General features: G+C 47.3%; 3 protein-coding genes across 6 annotated transcripts in view; 2 read left to right on the top strand and 1 right to left on the bottom strand.

Moving 5' to 3' along the window:
* The first annotated feature begins 1,107 nt into the window (after positions 1-1,107).
* Non2 (upstream activation factor subunit spp27 homolog Non2) lies at positions 1,108-5,646 on the top strand. 2 transcript variants are annotated; one of them, XM_076821854.1, is made up of 5 exons: positions 1,108-1,240; positions 2,936-3,026; positions 3,265-3,557; positions 3,645-3,889; positions 3,974-5,646. In XM_076821854.1, exons 1-5 carry the CDS (start codon positions 1,198-1,200, stop codon positions 4,088-4,090), a joined length of 789 nt encoding a protein of 262 aa, XP_076677969.1. In that variant the 5' UTR covers positions 1,108-1,197; the 3' UTR covers positions 4,091-5,646. The 2 variants fall into 2 exon arrangements, with proteins under 2 accessions (XP_076677969.1, XP_076677968.1); XM_076821853.1 differs by having other exon boundaries at positions 3,642-3,889.
* LOC143374013 (cilia- and flagella-associated protein 206) lies at positions 4,708-11,112 on the bottom strand. Of its 3 annotated transcripts, none has more exons than XM_076821808.1 (14): positions 10,729-11,112; positions 8,462-8,752; positions 8,217-8,382; positions 7,956-8,136; positions 7,656-7,825; positions 7,376-7,589; positions 7,175-7,304; positions 6,989-7,096; positions 6,820-6,922; positions 6,661-6,728; positions 6,413-6,561; positions 6,258-6,356; positions 6,063-6,198; positions 4,708-5,995 (listed from the first exon to the last, which is right to left on the bottom strand). In XM_076821808.1, the coding sequence occupies exons 2-14, from the start codon at positions 8,561-8,563 to the stop codon at positions 5,768-5,770; spliced, it is 1,854 nt and encodes a 617-aa protein (XP_076677923.1). In that variant the 5' UTR covers positions 8,564-8,752; positions 10,729-11,112; the 3' UTR covers positions 4,708-5,767. The 3 variants fall into 3 exon arrangements, with proteins under 3 accessions (XP_076677923.1, XP_076677922.1, XP_076677924.1); XM_076821807.1 differs by lacking the exon at positions 10,729-11,112 and adding an exon at positions 8,887-9,003 and having other exon boundaries at positions 8,462-8,798; XM_076821809.1 differs by lacking the exon at positions 10,729-11,112 and adding an exon at positions 8,891-9,003.
* The window catches only part of Meltrin (disintegrin and metalloproteinase domain-containing protein meltrin), a 52,258-nt gene continuing 41,821 nt past the window's right edge, over positions 9,200-19,636 (top strand). The window contains exon 1 of the mRNA XM_076821773.1: positions 9,200-9,490. Within this exon, the coding sequence (XP_076677888.1) occupies positions 9,364-9,490 (127 nt within the window). The 5' untranslated portion in view covers positions 9,200-9,363. The remainder of the gene's footprint in view (positions 9,491-19,636) is intronic.

Genomic DNA, 19,636 nt, shown 5'->3' with positions numbered 1-19,636 from the left:
GATAAAATCGCGCATGGCGCTTCCTGAGAAATATTTTCCTCGTAAAATACTGATACGGTTTTGTGAACACAGTATCTCTCTAGCACCGACGGTTAAAAAGATATGAATTTCCAAAGATCATTTATTACGGGCATCCTTCGGAACGTGTTGAGCGATACTGTACCACTAAAGCGAGGAAGAAACCGAGTGCCCGCTTCGACAGTCGCGGCCTATTAAAATATCGCACTGATTGGATGCAATTATATGTGAATGTATGAATTTTTAGATGCGATAAATACATATTTGTATCATCGACTGGTCAAATATTTATGTATCTATCAGCCATTTCGAGCCGCTGTGTTCCTCGACCCACGAAATTCCTCGTTTCATAAACAGAACAGTAAAATTGTTGTAGACGAGATAATGAAGTCTACGATATATGTTTGTAGATGGGTATAAATGATAGGGAATGGGACAAATCATTTGTTTTAGCGACAAAGACGTTGGCGAAGTGTTGGCTGGAACAAAGCGACTGGGAAGGCGATCGACGTTTAAGAAATGAGTAGCTTTTTTGGCATATCTGTAGAATGTATACTGATTGTCATATGATGCGACTATATGCCCGACGCTACGAATCCCGGAGTGGTCGGTTCGTACAGTCCGTATCGGCGAAATCGCCCGAAGGATCGCGTAAAATTCCATTTCGATCCGTTAAATCGCAATATTGCGCGTGGGGCGTCATGAGAAACTTGTAGAGAAAAAAATATTGACCCGATTTGGTGTATACAATGGCCCCGTGAAACGCCGGGCAACGATGTTATGGATTATTGAAGATATATTTTCTGGAAGAAACAGCACTGGCTATACGAGATGACTGTACCGTAGACGCCACTGGCAGCCACGAACGGTCGCTTGAGGTACCGTCGGAACAAAGAGGTTCCGACGAACGTGTTGGCGGATCATCGAAACAGGGTGGTTCGATCGCAAAATTACGAGTGGGGCGTCATGAGAAACTTGTAGAACGCAAAAAACTAACACGATTTGGTGTATATAGTATTCGTTTTCAACCTGCCCCCGACGAGATATCCGCATCGGAAGTTTCGTAAAGCTAACGTATATCTGCTCGGTGTTTAGGGTGACTGTACCAACGGACGCTACGGGAGTCCGCAGCCGGCATAGGTTCAGTTGGCAGCAGTACGCACAGCGAGAAGCACGACCATGGCCGATATCTCGAACGAAGAGCTTCGCAAGGAGATCACCGGTAAGTCACGATATCCTTCGATTTACTGAACCCCGGTAGCCAGTTATTGTAAAACTAAGGTGCTAATCGATTGTGCCGCGTATTATAGCCGCGTTCGCGAGTGGGAATACGTAGGAAATCGGGCCCTTTGCTCTTGCGACATGACGACTTTAGCGCGCACGTATGCGACGAAGTGGCGTGCCCCACGCCGGCCATTACACCGAGATACAATACTCCAATTTTCACCTACGTGTCGGTTCACCCAGATATCGGGCCGCGTTATCGCTCCGTGCAATCGAATGCTAATTTTTTCAGAAAATTTTTCCATGCCCTGGAAAATTCTCGCTTCTCCCCCGGTTCCCCAGATACGAGTGCTTTCTCCTTCGTTCGCTCGTGCCATAGTATACGGTGTATGACGCGTCTGGCTGTGGTGGCGCGCGCCAGAAGCCATCGCATGCTTCGTATCTCGCCTCTTTCTCGCGTCTTCAAACACTTTTGCGCCGTGAAAACCGATCTCGGAGTGGACCGCGTCCTCCTTTTTCCGCAATATTTCCACCGATCCTGATTCTTTTTCTCATTTCGCCCGTCCAAATATAGTCGGGTTCATGGAATTTTGCTCGCTCGTTACGCTCGTAGTTAAACGTACGTGTGTACTTTGTTGCTACGAATTACAATTCGCTTGGCTGCCGTCTTTTCCCGCCGACAGGAATGTTCGCGATGCCTGCGAGGCTTCGATAACGCCTCCCCTTTAGCGAGTCCCTTTTTAGTCTTGGCTGTTTATTGCCTGGAATTATTCCTGAAAATAAAAAGCACGCCACCGATCGAAATCCAAGCCGTGTGCTGCGAATTTCAACGATTTTCCGTCGTCCCGCGACCCGATGCACAGCTATGATCGATTGGCTAATGCAAAGGTGGCAGCATCACAAGTACGATTTCCTCGATAAATATCCGCCGGGAAGCTTACTTGCAGAAATCTTTTTGTTCGTGGCACGGATGATAATCGGTGACCGGCACCGACCAGGCAGCGGCCATTTGCGCTCAATATTTACTAGGCACCCAACGCGGGAAACCACATTACCCCACATTCCGTCCCACGTATTACATTTACGTTTGCTCGGTGTAATACACAAATTCGACATTGAACTCCAACTCGTTCACTATTATTCATAATATTGTTTATCATATTTTATGAATAGCCCTCCTATGCGTATGTTGATGAAATATATGAAAGGTTTTTTCTATTAATTTAAATTTGATTTTTAATATTTTTTTTGTTGAGATTAAGTTGATTGTTGTTTATATTATTATTTTAAAGGGGGGGCTTTATCGTACTTTATGAATACCCCTCCTGTGTGTATGTGGATGAAATGCAAGTTTTAGACTAGAGTGTTGATAAAAATAAATTGATTTTATACCCGCTGCATCCAAAACATGTAAAAAATAAAATTTCATTTAAATATGCGTTCTCATGTTACTCGACTAGTTTCTTTGCGTATGAATTGTTCACCTGCGTACATAGAAAATTCTGTTCGAAATTTGTGTACTTTGCTCAAGAGGTTGGATTGAAGTGACTGGAATTTTATGAAAGTGTACACAAGTACTTGGCAAGATTGCGCGTGGAATAGGAAGTATAGATTATGAATGTACGGATCGCTTGAACTCTTCGAAGTACACCAGGCACTTATTCGAGTTAAAATTTTTTTTTTATCATTATAGCTATCCTTAAGGATGCTGACCTTACTACAATGTCCGCTAAGAAAGTGAGGCTACAGATCGAGGGGAAACTCGACATAGACCTTACAGAAAGGTAAGAGCCGATTGAGAATTTTTGTAATGCATTTGGATACGGCAGGCACTCCTGTGGTCTTCGTGGCTACAGAGTTAGTCCGTCTTGTGTCCTAGATAAAAAGAAGGAACTCTGCGTGGAGCTGACCTTTTAAGCTGCCACCTCGTTCCTCCTTCGACATTTTCATCAGAGTCTAATCTATTTTCCAGAAAAGTATGTCTGATATTTTTGCTAAGTAAAACGCGTGAACTCTGTGCAGGAAAAAGGAAGTCGACAGCTTAGTAATGGAGTGCTTACAAGAGAAGCAAGACGGAGCAAAGAAGAAGAAGAAGACTGCCAGCGAAGAGTCTGAAGATGGCGAGGAGGAGGAGGAGGAGGGATCAGAGGAAGAGGAGGAGGAGGAAGAGAAGAAGCCAGCCAAACGAAGTCCTGCAAAGAAACCAGCAAATAAGCGTAAGAAGGGATCTTCCGACGACGAAGAGAGCGCGAGCGATGATGACGCCAGCGATGAGGAATATAGCCCAAAGAAACCAAAAGTTACTCCGAAGAAGGGTAAGCATATGAAGCAAATTGGTAATGTCGTGCCCGTTTATATAATTTCTGTCGGTATAAATTTGAGGTTATTGAATATTCAAGCAGGCAAGCCTGGAAAGAAAGGGAAGAAGAAGGGTAGCGACAGCGACAGCGACGAAGATTGGGGCAAGAATAAGAAGGCTCAAGGCGGCGGTGGAGGAGGAAAGAAAGGCGGAGGCAAAGGTAAGGGTGGCTACACTCGTGCCATCACATTGTCTCCAGAACTTGCCGCGGTTGTCGGCGCCGAGCAAATGGCTCGACACGAAGTCGTTAAAAAGGTTTGGAGTATTATCAAAGAAAGGAATCTTTATGTAAGTATCAAGCTCAATATGCTTCCTTCTGTTATGCGTTCCATTCGTTGTCAGATATTTAATGCTTGCCCGCTGTTTTTGCAGGATCCTAAGAATAAGCAGTTCGCAATCTGCGATGACGAACTAATGAAAGTAATCGGGGTAAAACGTTTCAGAACTTTTGGTATGATGAAGTACCTCAAAAATCACTTTGTAGATTAAATCATCCCTGAGCCACGATCTCTGACAGGTTTATAAACATTGTATAACATATTCCAGGATGCAAACTGCATCTCTCCATCTTTCTCACACGATACATACATAAATACATATACATACAAACACACGAACATATTTCTTGCGACTTAAGACTTTAGCCATGTTTGCACACAATCCCGAGGTGGCCTGTTGTCCATGGCTAGCCACCCTTCGTCCCTTGCTGAATGCACGCAGTGTAGAATCTTAATTTATGGGCATTATTAAAAGCGCGGCTCGATGACATTGTGTAGAGGTAGTCCTAACATAATGCGTACGCAAATGATGACCCACAAGTACGGATCCGTGTCAGATTCGGTCAATATCGGAAGGATACTACGTGGTGGACGAAGGTCGGGCACCATGGGCGATCGGGCGACTTCGGTAATGGGGGGAAACATTAAAGTGGCCAATAGTCAGTAAGCTGGTTTTAAGTCAACGTATTCGGACTTAACGTTTTATCGTTTGCCTGGTGGTTCTCGTAAACAGCCCCCGTTCACCAAGCATGAAAATACAGTGTGCCCATTGTGGCAGTGAAATTTGAGCAGCAGCTAAGCGCTCGAGATTATTTTAAAAGCGGCCTCTTTTTATTTTATTACGTGACACTGATTTGAACAAACGTAACGATTGTAAAATGACATCGATGATAAATATTCTCGGGGATACATAATATGTTTTACGTTGTACACGAATTCTCATTTCTTCTTTTTTTATCTTCGAATCCCTCAACTGCCGCCTATGTATCACACACTATTTTCATCCTTTTTCTTTTCTAACGTTGATTCATTTTCGGCCAACGGATGTAACAGAGAGACAAATAATTTTGTCCACGAACGAGGAAGAAGATACTGTGGTACGGTTACAAAAGAGTGCGGTAAAAGGAAAAAAAATAAAGAGAAAGACGATACGAAACAAAAAATCAACATCCTGTACCTCTTCTGTATAATAGCTACATTATACACTGAAATTATAACTAAGCGAAATTTAATTGTATTATCATGTAATTACTAATTATTGTCGTAATATAGGTTTCTTGGTGTAAAAAAAATTGACCTAACTCTTAAGATTTAATGGTAAAGCGATGGTGTATTCAAGTGAAGGAAGGTACGATGTATGCATATTATAAAGGTCACAGTATGTGCAGAACTGCGCAATGTTGAAGTGTAGAAAATAAGACATAGGTTCATTGGTGCGAGGTACGGAAGTTAGTAATCCTGGCGTGGATGTCCAATGCCTCGACGTATGGAAAAAAAATTCGTGTATTTTGAATATAAAATTAATGAACGCTGGCCTAAAAATCCACGAATGCCACGAACAAGAAAAACATATTCCAACACACACATTTGAACGGTAACGAGAGAAAACAGAGGACAGGTGAAAAAAAGAAACTTAAACGTGTGTACACGGAATGATAAATTATAATGCCAGTTTGTTTTTTCTAAAGGGAAAGAAGTGCGAATTGTCCTTGATATTCCGTGAATGTATTTGAGATCATTAAAGGATATTGCTTTCATTTTTTTTAAGAGTGCCCTTTATACATTAACTTCCTGGCGAAATCGACTGTCCGAATCCTGTTCTATCCGGCTTGTCCATTCGCATTTATAAAAGGCTCTCTCTCAAATATGCATAAATTGCGCTGTTGATTTATAAATGTTCAAGTTCATCTTCCAAGAAAGATAAAACGTGTTGATTGTCATCGCGCCTTCCCCGCAGGCCATAAATGTAAGTCAAGAGTTTCTTGGTATTCATATAATTGTCTCTTCTCGTTTGGACTTCTTTGTCTCTGGGCGGCGCAGCTTGCACATAAACGCCATATCGGAAGTTCGACTTGTACGTTTGCGTACTTCGCGTTGCGCATCGACTTATGCTTGCCTGAAAGGGGAATAACGTTTCTAGCCTCGCAACCCTTTCGACCATTAATTACCATTATTATAATTACCAAATGCAACGCTCTTCTCCTCAATTCCCAGATGTTCGAGGTGTAATCTTTATCGGCGCAGGGTGGAAGTATGTGCACGTCCGTTTGAACCGTTTGATCCTGGCAGGTCTTCAGCAGCGGCCCCTCTTCCGACAACCTGTACACGGCGCCGTGAATGCCATGCCAATTTAAACGCATTTGCATCTGAATACTTACACCTCTTGCGCTTTCAGAGCTTCAACGTCCTCGTACAATTGGAACAGGTACACATACTCCAGGTGATTGCGTATAAAATCGAGTGCCTCGTAAACGTACCTGCCGACAAAGAATCTCATTTAACGTTACCGTTCATGCTTTCATGTCCCTGCTACTTATCTGGATCTGCCCCGAAGTTCAGGGCAGCCTGCTTCGAGCTGAACACATAGTACTTTCCCCTCCATTTGGCGACTCCGTTGTTTGGATTTCCCGGCATCAGCATTCCCCGCCCGAGAACGAACGTCCACGCGCAAAATCCTAGAAACTGAGAGTGGAATTAATTAACCTAAGGAAGTCACGTTCGACGAGAGCATCGGTGCTGTGCGTAATCATCGACTCCGCCACGTCACGCGCGTCATCTCACCTCAAGATTTATGTTCTCGAAATCTTTGGTATCGTTAGGGTAATAGAGAGTGCACGGGCCGCAATCGACTGCAAGATGGTTCAGTTAGTACACCACGTGTAGCTGCCCGAACACAGTGGATATATAAATGCGTAGATACTTTAGGATCTGTTTTGTTACCTATTGTTGCGCCCATGGATCGTTCCAGTCTCTCAGCATCCGTGAGAACTTGTTCGGTGGATAGCATGTCATTCAATATCGTTTCGTCGTACACGTTAACGGTCTGCGAATACAAGCAACGCTCGGTTGAATATCGCTAAGCACACGAAAGCGCCTTTAGAATTGTTACCTTTATACTCAAGCTTTGTAATTCCCAGAGGAAGTTGTTCACGCTGCTGAGTATAATCACTTCGTCTTGGAGCCCCATCCATATATCAGCCAGGTCGATGAATTGCGGCTGCTCGAATCCAATAATGTGATTTCACGGTGGCGAAATGAGTATCCTCGGGGAATGGAATAAAAAGCTCGTGCTTACGTATACTTGGACAGTGGGGATGGCAGTTCTGTATCTGACGGTGTCGTGGAGCTTGAACAGACGCCCTTGAAGACGTTCCACGAGACTTTTTACCTCTTTTTCGCTGCGTTCCGCGTCGCTCAACAGTTTCCTGCGACCGAAGGAACGGCGATTATTTATCGAGGCCGACGTTCAAGCTATCGCTACCGAGCCCTAAGTAACCTGACGTAGACTTCTTGCTGCCGACTCGCAGCCAACATCTCGATAGCCCACGTCACGTTTTCTGTTGAGAAAATACCGAACGGTATTATGTCCCATGTTACGAGAGCCCTGTGTAGGGCTGTAGTGAACTTGTAAATCTTTAACATCAGGCGCTCCAAATACTCCATCACGGAGTCGCGGGTCCTTTTCGTGGCTTCTTGCAGAATAGCTGGCACTAAAGAGGGCATTATATTTCAGCGAGCCCGGCCATTTAGACGACCTACAATCGTTAGGTACTCACGATCATCGATGCCTTCGCCACCCCGTTGGCAGTCTCTGTTAAACAGCCGTATTCCCGCCACCGTGCACATCAATTCCATTAATTGCTCTTCCTTCTCACGCTTTGACATCCTCACGTATTGTCCCAATTCAGAGGGCTGAAACACGCTTTGGAGGGCTACCGAAACTTCCCTAAAAAAGAAACATGTAAACGTACGAACATATGTAAAAGAAACGAATTCTTGAATGCCATAATTATTATTATTTTATTATTATTATTATTATTATTATTATGTTAAGTTCGACGCCAGATATTTGTTACCGAAGTACAGGGGGTACGGTGGGACTCCCAAGACCGCTCAAGACGGTGATAACCAGCAGCATTTTTTGGTACAGTCTCTGGCACTCCTCGTTATTGGCGATCTTTTCGGTTTCGCAAATTTCCGCCACCATTGGTCCGGTTTTTTTATGCAAACGTAGCCTGTGTCGCCTAACAGTTTCATCTGAACGAATGCAGCGAATGTAAGCGTGTGCGAGAGGGTTCAACCGGAATCGGAGATTATTTTACAATGATAACTCTGACCTCTCTCGTGATAGTGTTTGGCAAAGTACAGCTGGTTCTTGAGAATCGTCAAACTTGGCTTATCTTGGTCGCATATCTTCTCCGTTATCGCCCGAACAATTTTCTCGTTATACGCCTCGTCGTCCGCTTTAATTCCATAAGCGGGGTTTAATTGGAACAAAGTGAGCTGCGACGAGATGGAAAAATGTCACGTTAACGATCGCTCAGGTTAACTGCAAATTAGAATTCGTTATTGGGGTACTTGCCAGAAAGGAAGCAAAGTCCTTGGTCGCGTGCACGCCGGCTTCTTTGCACTCGTTCACTATTGCCCTTATCAGCTCTCTTCGCAGGTCTTCCATTACTAGCATTCAAGTAACTAACACGATTTCTCTACTCCAGGTCCTCGACTGGCCCCGTCCAGTTTGATCGATACTCGAGCATCCCTCGGAAACGCAGTTCAGTTACAAACTACAGTTCTACAATGAATACAAACAGTCAAAGAATCCGCGAAGAATTCTGATTTGAAGTCACATGATTCCTCTGCTAAATCCGATCCACTATAGGAAAAGAGCACCCAAGTAATTCTTTTGTTTTCACATGTACCTAAACGTATAAGAACATACTTTGCATAATTTCAACAGCTTAAAAAGCACACCCTACTATAACTATCCAAATTATGTTCTCGACTTACTTACGCATCTGCTATTTTTAATGTATCACCCGTTCTAATATCGCAGTGGATGAAAGGCTGGCGTTCGCGGAGGTCAAGGAAAAAGAAATCGATGCGACGACGGTGTATATCGAAAGAAAAAAAGAAAGAGAACAGAAGCAGAAGGAGTAATTGCGAAACGCATGAAATGGAGGAGTAATTGGCGTTTCAAACCGAGCTCGTGTCGGCGCGCTACGAGCTCGGCCGGGCTCGGCTCTGCTCGCGCACGGTCGCGCGCATCGATGGCTCGATACGCGCCGGCAGTGGGGGTAGCGGTGTCGCTCAGAGGTGTCGCGTCAGTCTTGAGCGACGGTGCAGTCGGGTCGGGTGGTCAGTACGGTGTGGTGTGCGCGTCACGAAAGCGAATAAAGAGCACGGAACGCTAGAGCGCGACGAGGAGTTGTGTCATGACGTTCGCGTGAGCACTGGTGCACTGGGAATCGCCGACGCCCGAGAACCATGCCGAGGGATACCTGGTGCTGGACTTTCCGATCTACCCTGGCTGGTGTGACGTTGCGGTGCGAGTTGGTGCTGATTTTGGTGCTGGTCGTCGCGATCCTGCCTGACGTGTACACCGAGAGCCATGGTGAGTCAAACAAAAGCTTTCCCGTCCCTCGACAGATCGGGCAAACAAGGTCGAACGGCCGAGGCACTCGCGTGCGTCCGTTCTGTTTCACTCGCGAGACAATTGATCTCCTCGGGCTCCTGTTTGTTTATGGTCCGCTCGACACGTTCTCACCAGCATCCTAATAACCACGCTTTTTCCTCGAGACGGTGTTTCGTCGCGTGCACGCGGTGACTAACTCTTATTGACAATGCGAATCGCGCGGCGCAATTAGCACCAACTTTTAGCGTTACGCGTACATAGTTCGTTCAATTAGAATAATTGCCGCGTACGTACTTGGTTCACCTTGTCTGCCCGCGTCGAGAGAAATACACACGGGCTCTTTCAGCGTTACATTGTCGCGCACGGAAGTAAAGACGAGACTTTCGAGCTCGCTCGGTCGTTGTTCGGTTGATTAAAAAATCCAGCGTTGTAAAACTGTATTCAGTATTGTAACGATATTGGAGAACCATTCATCGCGAGCGAGCCACGCTACAGCCCGCCAGCTAAACAATGCAAATCCATTATTGTATACGCTAAGGCCCGCGGACCTATATCGTCAGATTTTTTCTCTCCCCGACCCGAGGCAATACAAAGCCGAATAGTTATCTGCTGTTGGTTTATCGGGATGAATAATTGTCGCGGAACAAAGAAGCGGGGGGAATTATAGTAACGGAAAAAAGCCGGCGGAGTAATTTATCTCTGGCAGAGAGCTTCGAACAGAGGGGCGAGGATCGTCGGATGGATCGATCGGGATTTACCAGCGAACTTTACGCGCGTAAATATGTTAATACGCCGGGACCTATCTATAATTTATGGAATCCCCCGTAAACCTGTCTACCAGCGCGTCGTATGTGGTATACGAATAAGATCTGAAGTTCGGAATATAACAATCTACTGCAATCTTATTGATTCGATCCTATCTGCGGTCTAGAACCAAAGTGTTCTCGACCGAGGGGGTTCTAAGTTCCACTGAAACGCGTGGTGCGCGAAGACGTTGTTCGCAAGGTGTCTCGCATCTCCCCTTAACAACTCCGTCGAATCCACGAACGCTCGTTCTGGTTCCGCGGTAAAACTATCTCGCGTTTTATGGAAACAAGCTTTCCCGACTCGCACAGGAAGAGAACCTCGCAACGGCTTAATTATTCACGGAGACGCGGCGCGTGTTCGTTATTTTCTCGTCCTTCTCGGAACGCCCGACAGGCCGTGAAGGTACATACACGTGGAGAGTCCTTGAGAATGCCTCTACAGCCAGTCGACCCGGTCGTGTTTGTCGTTGCTGCTTTGTCGCAAATTCGGCGCTACTGTTTCGAACAGTTACCTCTCGATGCCTCGCCGCATTTCCACGTTTCCTCGGCGATGCTGCAACGAGTCTCGCAATCCCTCCGCGGTCGGTGTATCGTGTCGCTTTGTGTATCCGATAACGTTGATATCCTTGTGCCTCTTTCGCCCGTCTATTGGATCCTCTCTCCGCGCTTTTCCGCGGCTTACCTTTGCATTCGCCGGGGAGGCTCGCGCAGGGTATAGGCTTCCTCGCGAAATCGATCGGCGAGCGGGGCATTTTCCTTCCCCACCGTGGATGGATTGAAAGTACGAGTCAGTCCGGTGTTTCTGCTGAATAGGCCTTAATTAAGTTAATTGATTATCTACCTCCCTTTGGTCTCTTCAAATATAGTAGAGACACCCGCGAAGCGGGGAGGGAAATGGCCTTGAGATCATAGATACCGATTCGAGTCCTGGATCTAGATGCAGCATAAGTCAATCAATTATCGCGACTAAAGTAATGAATAAAGGGGGGGTCGATTGAATCGGAAGTGAGCGGATAGAGATAGAGGAAGCCGTAGGTCGTGGAACGTCTGGCTGGTATACGTCGCGCTCGCGTGATTCATAGAGACGAGCCGAGTTGCAGCTACACTCGAAGCCAACTGATCGGCTGTAATCGATGATTAATCCATCCTCCTCGAGGGCGACGACGCGGCCGAGTGGTTCTTGGAGTTGACGAGGTGTGTACGCACATGCTGACCACTCGGCCGAGCTTCGAGGGCAATGATTCCACGAGGAAGCCCGAGTCATTGTAGTTTCCGCTCCTTCTATCGTGCAGAACATTCTTCCCTCCTCCTTCTTGTAATATACCGCCTCGTTATCTCCCGGCGAGTTGATTCCGATGCAAATTCAACAGCAGACAGGCGGTTAATTAGCGAGGAAAGTTTCTTCCTCGAAACTCTGCGGGGCCCAGCCAGCTAGCTTTACTTTCAGGCTTTAGTCAGACAATCCTCGCGCGCGCTGCCTTCGGATTCTCGAAACTCAGCAGTTCGCCAAGTGACTCGATTGCGTCAACGCGATTTAGCGCCAGTTGCGATCGACGTATTACTCACCGAGCGGTCGATTAGTAAGTCACGCAACAGACGTCTGACGTCGCGACTTCCGTTCCCGATTTCGCTGTAAGAGACCCGAGCCCAGAATTCCCTCGTTTCCTGACGGCTGCGCCGAGTCCCTAATCCAGATTTACCCGCCACTTTGGACCGTATTTGCAAACCGGAGGATTCATTAGCGACTCTCCCGCCGCCACTCGATCTTCCTTTAATTCAGACGAACGTCCCCGGGCCCTCCCCCAGATATTCCGCGGTCCCGTGGAATTTCGAGTCACGTCGGGGCGATCTCGCCGAGGCGAGCCAGCTGACGGATAGAGCCCGTTCAGTATTCCCTTTAAACGAGCTAAAACGATTTCCATCAGTGTCGATCGTGGCCGTCCCTCGCCACGGCGAGTCGCTCATTAAGTGGACGCCCGTAATTATGAGCGGCGTCTAACGGAGAAGGTCGATTCACCGCGACTTCCGTTTATCGGCGACTCCGTCGCGTCGGCTCTCGAGCCAGTCGATTTATGGCTCTCTCTCTACGAGCTCTGTGGCTGATCGCCGATTGGAATCCTTCGATCTCCTATGTTTTCGCAGGCCCTGGCCGTGGCGTTTCCTGTTGCCCGGCGCCGTTCTCCAGATCCGCGCTGGGTTCATCAGGCCCAGTGTTTTAGCGGGCGATTAACGCGACGCGGGAGAATAGCCGCCTAGTGTCTCTAACTGTAAAAAGCACGAGCGGTGGCTTGGTTGCACGTGCTCGCGATTGAAAGGCTCGCGAAAGCGAGTCGACGTTGCTGGTGCCCGTTATATCTCGACTTCCGCGAGGCAGACGGGTTCCTCGGTTTACTGGCATTCGTAATCGCGAAAGCGTACGGGCGTGTGCTATCGAAACCGGGTGACGATTCGGTGGTATTGCGACGTGTCATTGTTCGGTGAGCAAAAGAATCGCAGAAGTTACTGTATTGCATGTCGCGGAAGAACAGTTGGAATTTTGGCAATGGGGTGCTTTAGTGATCCTATAGGGAGGGATCGGTATAATCGCAGCAATCTCGGAGCAAAACCGAAAATAAACATATCTATCTCTTTCTATAAGTATTTTTCTCTCCGTTTTTGTCAGTATTTCTGTCTCTTTCTATCAGTATTTCTGTCTCTTTCTGTCAGTATTTCTCTCTCTTTCCTTCTGTCAGTATTTCTCTCTCTCTCTCTCTCTCTCTGTCAGTATTTCTTTCTCTCTTTCTATCAGTATTTCTCTCTCTCTTTCTATCAGTATTTCTCTCTCTCTTTCTGTCAGTATTTCTCTCTCTCTTTCTATCAGTATTTTTCTCTCTCTTTCTGTCAGTATTTCTTTCTCTGTTTCTATCAGTATTTCTCTCTCTCTCTCTATCAGTATTTCTCTCTCTCTTTCTGTCAGTATTTCTCTCTCTCTTTCTGTCAGTATTTCTCTCTCTGTTTCTGTCAGTATTTCTCTCTCTCTCTCTATCAGTATTTTTCTCTCTCTTTCTGTCAGTATTTCTCTCTCTCTTTCTGTCAGTATTTCTCTCTCTCTTTCTGTCAGTATTTCTCTCTCTACTTTCTGTTAGTATTTCTCTCTCTCTCTTTCTGTCAGAATTTCTCTCTCTCTCTTTCTGTCAGTATTTCTCTCTCTCTTTCTGTCAGTATTTCTCTCTCTCTCTTTCTGTCAGTATTTCTCTCTCTCTTTCTGTTAGTATTTCTCTCTCTCTCTTTCTGTCAGTATTTCTCTCTCTCTTTCTGTCAGTATTTCTGTCTCTCTTTCTGTTAGTATTTCTCTCTCGCTCTTTCTATCAGTATTTCTGTCTCTTTCTATCAGTATTTCTCTTTCTTTCCTTCTGTCAGCATTTCTCTCTCTCTCTTTGTCAGAATTTCTCTCTCTGTTTCTGTCCGTATTTCTGTCTCTTTCTATCAGTATTTCTCTCTCTGTTTTTGTCTTTATTTCTGTATCTTTCTATTAATACTTCTGTCTTTCTTTCTTTATTATTATCATTCTTTTTTACAGTTTCTTTCTCTGTCTATTTTCGCTTTTGCTCCAAAATCGCGGCAACCAATCAGCGACGATGCACGTTGTTCCGATCACTCCCTAGAGGGGAATGATCACTACAGCGCTCTCGTTCCACTGCCTCTATCTTGCAACGTTACGCTACCGTTCATTCAAACGCTTGGATTATTTGTAAATTGAGGAGAATTTCGTGTTTGCCAATAATTATCGCTCGGGAACGGAGCCTGCGAGTGTTTACAGTCGTTGGGTACATATATAATTCGATAATTCGCTTCGCCGAGCGCGCCGGAGTTTACGCGCATGGAACCGTAGAGATGATCGATGCGCCGACGAATGCGAAAATCGTTCGATAAACAGGGAAACAATGACGAGCTCTCCCCTCCGATACGCGCATTAATAATTAATTAGGCGCGTCCTCGCGGAGAGCCGCGAAGATTCTGCGCCGCGTTCCGGAGAGCCGGTTTATTCAGAAACGAGCTCGCCTGCGCACTTACCTACGCAGAACTTCGACTTTCAGATCGTCCCATTCTGAATCACCGATTGTGGTGGAATCAGCGTTTCCCAGTTTCACAAAAGCTTTACAGTAAAGCCTGCTCTCTCCCTTGGACAATGGGTCGCGATCGCACCGAATGCGGAGCGCGTTCGGTCGTTCGCCCTCCAATTAATCGGGCGTAATTGCAATTTTCGTTGCGCCCCGATAACCCGAGATACGGCACTTTGTCTTCGGCTCTGACGCGCGACAAATTCAGCCGCACGTATCCGCGAACTTTTCATCCCTCTCGCATCTTCCTCGAATGCCCAGCGAGATCCTGTCTCCTTCGAGACAGACCTGTTTCGAAGTTCGTCGCCTCGAAGAGAAATCCGCGGAATCGAATCCGTCGGGCTGCCGTTTGACGGCTGATCGACGATCGACGTTGGCGCGACTTCTGATTAAACGTTCCCCGGAGCGTCTGCGACGGGGGCGACAATGCGGCTGCGAGAAAGGCAATGGAAACCTCGTCGCGCCACTTTGCATTCTCTCCTTCATTGTCTGGCCGTTGAAACGCGCCGTCGGGGAAGGAAAAAACCGTGGCGCGGTGGTGACGAGGGTTGCGACACCCCTGCGCCCGCGGGGAGAGAATGCTCGCGCCGCTTTCGCGGCCACCGCAGACGACGACGACGGGATCGTCGGCGTTGTGAATGCGAAACGTTCGATGCTTTTGTCCCGTCCCTCGCCGCGGATCGAACGCGCGGCTAGCATTTAGAGGTTGAATCATTTTCCAACCTCTGCCCGCGCAAAGTGGGGGGAGAAGGTGTCGTTAACGAGCGGAGCGTGGAACACGCCGCGCAAAGAAACGGGGCGAGTGGGAATGAATGTTCGCAGGACGATCGTATAGGAAATCTCAATTACGACGCGGGGATTTAAAGTGGCTAGGAGGTAGGAAAGGCCCCGAAGCCGTTAAGGCAGGGCTTAGCGGCGGGTCAAGAGCGTTAAGCTCAATGAGGACGACGATCGAGGCGACGAACAGGCTCGTGCCGCGTGTGGGCAGAATTTTATAAACGATACGTGGTGTCCCGGTGGGTCGTGGGCGACTCGTACCAACCGACGCATCGCTCGCGACATCCGCAGATTATTCCGATTCCCGTCGTTCGAGGGTTGGCTCTTCTTCTGCCAGACACTTTCCTCCTCGTTTCGCCGCTGCTCGGAGAAACCGTTCTTCGTTAGCATCGTCATCGTTCCCTCGCTGCGCGGGCTACCGCGCCGTGTTTACTTCTTTGCGAAACTTTCACGCTGAATTAACTCGCCTCGCTCACTTATCTGATTAAGAGCAACTGTACCAGCTTGGCACCTCGATTACGGTAAGCCGCGCGGTCTGTTACGTTCTTCCGCGGCCCCGGTGTCTTTAGCCGTGGCAATCGTGTCACGTTCGACTCCTCCGCTTGATAAACGCTCGATCCCGAGACCTTGGGCGATCCAGCAATGGGCAGTCCTACATTCCTCCGTAGGTGGTGCGCCTCGAATGTCGGAATTCATTTGGAAACGGGGCGAGCGCGAAGGAAAACTGGAATACGGAGACCACTCTCGCGCCGAGTCCTTTAGACTCGTTTCTTCCCTTCGCCTCCTCCCGTATATCGTGCAAGCTTGTTTCATCCATAACGCGTAAGCGCGCCGCGGGCAGACGATCGTAAAGCTTTCCGCTCGACGTGCCATGCCCCGGGCTAAAATAAAAATGCAGCTGTGGCATACGAGCGCCCACGATCCTGCCTCTAAATTACTATCAGTTTACTCTTCCACCCTTCCTCCTTGGCTCGTCTCGCGGCCTATGCTTTTCCTCGCGTGCACTCGCCTGCAGGCTTCTTTTAAGAAATTCCTCCCCGTCCGTTTTTCGTGTTCCTCGCCCGTCCCCCGTTCGACTCCCGGTTCCGAGAGGCAGCGTTGTTAATTCTCCCGAGAAGCGGTGCCGTTACTTCGGACAGTGGGCCCTGTTAAACATCCGCGCGCATTCGGGTCGAGGGAACCGGGACGTCGAACAAAGCGACTGGCGATTAAGAGTCGAACCTGGAGGAGCGGACCGCGTTGACGGTGCGAGGGTGAGCAGGCGGCAATCATCGAATCCCCCTTGGCCGAGCGGCGTTCATTGTACTTCCGATTCTCATTGAAGCCGACTATTTCCGTCGAGGCTTTCCAAACACGCCGGCCATTGGAACGAAATTATGCGACGCGTGCCAACCTCGCCATATGCTCCCTCGAATTAAACGCGCTCCGCTTTGCTTTGCTCCGCTCGGACCCGTGAAAGCCTGCGGAAACCCACGTCCCGATTCCACCTCGGGGAGACAATGCCTCTCGCTGGTTCGCGACAGTTCCTCCACTCGCGTCCCGAGTTTCGCCGGTTTCAGGGCGACCGCTTGATCGCCGCTCATTACCCACATACTCGACGTCACGTATCCCCGCAGATGGTCCCGACCACGCGTTCGCGTACATCCACACCCTGTTACTTGACGCTCGCCGTGACTTGTTGCTCGCTAGATCGCAGTTCGGTAGGTGCGCGAGGGTGCTGAAGCGTCGATCGTAATCGACGCGAATCTTCCTCTCCATTCAGGGGAGGTTCCGGTCTAAAAGTCGATTGTTTTTATTTCATTTTTCGAATGTTCAAACTTTTAGGAATGCGCGTTTAAAAGGATTTGTTGAAATTCGTAAAATTGCTGAAGTTATAGGCATTTGAGTAGCGGCAAATGCATGGGTAACACCCGGCCACTCGGCACTCGCGTGAAAGTTTAAACGCGTTTTTCTCGAAACAAAGTTCTCAAAATGGTGGGACCTGTATCTCTAAAAGTTATTGTCCGATTCGACTGAAACTTTTTTTACTTTGAAGAATACACTTCTGGCTAGGAGGGAAACCAGAAAAAAAATACAAAAATGACATTTTTAAAGAAAATAACAACACTTGAAGTTTGAAATCACTTTTCCCCTATATTTTTCATCCTTTCAACGCCTTTGAAAATTATAAATTTTCAATTTTTTGTAATTTTTCTGGTTTCCTGCCTAGCCAGAAGTGTATTCTTCAAAATAAGAAACGTTTCAGTCGAATCGGATAATAACTTTTGGGGATACAGGTCCCACCTTGCCTTTAACGACTCCCCAGTGCCGTCTGCAATGATTAATTATAAAACAAAAAATATATTTCTATAATTTAAGAAATCCTTAATACAACGCAAAAAGTCCCATTACATTATATATAGTAGTTTTCCTTTAATTAATTCCTAAAGATAACTCCCCCTAAGGGGTTATACCTAGTCAGGCGGCGGAAAAGAGGCGAATATTTGTGAATTTTTTTTCAAGAAGCGGGAGCGTATATTTTTACAAAACTTTTTGCGCTTAAAAGAGTAACATTTAAAGAACATTTGATAATTTTTTCGTGGAAAAATATTTACGTTTATAATAAAATAACAACCGACATCCAGGAAGCGTTTTTTAAAATTTGGTTTTGCGGTGAGCACTGTCATTCGGAACCAGATTATCTAAAATAAAAAAACCAAAAATATTTCGTTAGTATATTAATGTATCCTCAGGTTGACGGAGAGAATTTTCCGAGATATTAATTTAAACCAAAATGGCGGCTATTTAAAGTTGAAATCCTGATTTTTTTCGCATGATTTTTGGACGAAAAATCAGGATTTCAACTTTAAATAGCTGGCATTTTGGTTTAAATTAATATTTCGGAAAATTCTCTCCGTCAACCTGATGATATATTAATATACTAACGAAATCTTTCTTGATTTTAGTTAATCTGGTTCCGAAAGGCAGTGCTCACCGCAAAAGCAAATTTTTAAAAAGACTTCTTAGATGTCGGTTGTTACTTTATTATAATCGTAAACATTTTTCCACGAAAAAATTACCAAATGTTCTTTAAATGTTGCTCTTTTAAGCGCAAAAACTTTTGTAAAAATATACGCTTCCACTTCTTGAAAAAAAATTCACAAACATGCGCCTCTTCGGCCGTCTGGCTAGGTATAACCCCTTAAGTCCTCGCTTTCTCCCTGGAATAATCCTCGCGGACCAATCCGTGGCATTTCACCAGGCGCTGTTTGTCGCACTCTCCCCAGTTGCGTCGATACAGATGGAACATTTAGCCGTATCGCGGAGACCATCTCGCCGGCTTCGCCGCGTGTCGCAACGCCTCTGTTAAATAATTGCATCCCGTTGCGTAATGGCGAGCTCACGACTCGGAGAACCAGTTTCCATTTCGCGGCTGACGCATCTCGTTTCATCCGTTCGACCCGCGCTCGCCTCCTTCCGGGATCAGTTCCACCTGGGAACCGTCCGAAGCGCCCTGGAAATGTCGAACGCTCCGCGCGCGGCTTTCTTCCCGGCTGCCCAGCGACGCGACGACCGAATCGGCCCAGGCGGAGAGAACACGGGCAATCTCGGCCAATTATGCAAATCGTCGTGTTACCGTTAAATTGCATCCGCCGCGCGGGCGACATTAACGTCGAACTTTCCATCGGGAGCGCGAAAATTACGGGCACGCCGGCCCGCTTCGTCCCCGACCGATTTTTCCTCTCGCTCTCCCGCGATCCTCCTCTCCGACGAAAATGCAATCGCGGGATACGCTTTCGAGCTTCGCCCCCGCGGCGACGAGGCGCGGACGGGAATATCTTTGCACCGAGAGGAGCAGGTCGCGCGATTTCGCGTCGACACACTTCCGACAATGCATTATTATGAAATATATAAATGCAAATTGATTTCACGACCCACTGCCTCGAAGTCTCCGGCGGGCGCCGGAGCTGAGAGACCGAGGAGGGGTCTTTGTATTTTACGGAGGTCCTCGTGGCCATCCTTCAGACTTTACGAGCCAAACATTGACCAGATTCCGTGGAAGCTTTTTACTCGCCGAGCGTCTATCTTTATATCCCGGCTTTATCACGCTCGTAAAGTCGTGCCATCGGTCCGGCGCACTTGTTTTCGAGGAGCCTCGCTCGCACGAGGCTTTCATCTCGCCCGATCGATCTCCCTTTCGACGTATGTATATCCGAGGCGCAGCCGATCATCGACAGGGAAATTTCCTTCCACCGGCGAGGGTTTTTACGACATTGCCGCGAAATCTATCGCCCGGCCAGCTTCCGCGAAGGGAAGATTCATCGCCAGCCACGTAGGGATTGATCGTCGCGGGTCAGCTGGCCTCCGGCGGCGGACGTCCGACGTCTCCGCGAGAGGAATTCTCGGAGGAACTCGGAATTACGTATTCGTCAGCCTCCCTCGGCCACGTTTCTTTTCGTCAC

Source organism: Andrena cerasifolii, chromosome 10 (assembly GCF_050908995.1).
Source record: "Andrena cerasifolii isolate SP2316 chromosome 10, iyAndCera1_principal, whole genome shotgun sequence".
NCBI lineage: Eukaryota > Metazoa > Arthropoda > Insecta > Hymenoptera > Andrenidae > Andrena > Andrena cerasifolii.
Note: the sequence above shows the minus strand (reverse complement) of the source record. Positions and strands in the feature narration are given on the sequence as shown.

Bases quoted from the DNA above. Each gene is read 5' to 3' on its own strand.
- LOC143374013 (XM_076821808.1), bottom strand. From the start codon at position 8,563: ATGCTAGTAATGGAAGACCTGCGAAGAGAGCTGATAAGGGCAATAGTG. The intron at 6,923-6,988 runs GTAACAATTCTA...TTGTATTCGCAG, and splicing joins TACAAAGCTTGAGTATAAAG to ACCGTTAACGTGTACGACGA. The intron at 6,729-6,819 runs GTAACAAAACAG...ACCATCTTGCAG, and splicing joins ATCCATGGGCGCAACAATAG to TCGATTGCGGCCCGTGCACT.
- Non2 (XM_076821853.1), top strand. From the start codon at position 1,198: ATGGCCGATATCTCGAACGAAGAGCTTCGCAAGGAGATCACCG. The intron at 1,241-2,935 runs GTAAGTCACGAT...TTATCATTATAG, and splicing joins GCTTCGCAAGGAGATCACCG to CTATCCTTAAGGATGCTGAC. The intron at 3,890-3,973 runs GTAAGTATCAAG...CTGTTTTTGCAG, and splicing joins TCAAAGAAAGGAATCTTTAT to GATCCTAAGAATAAGCAGTT.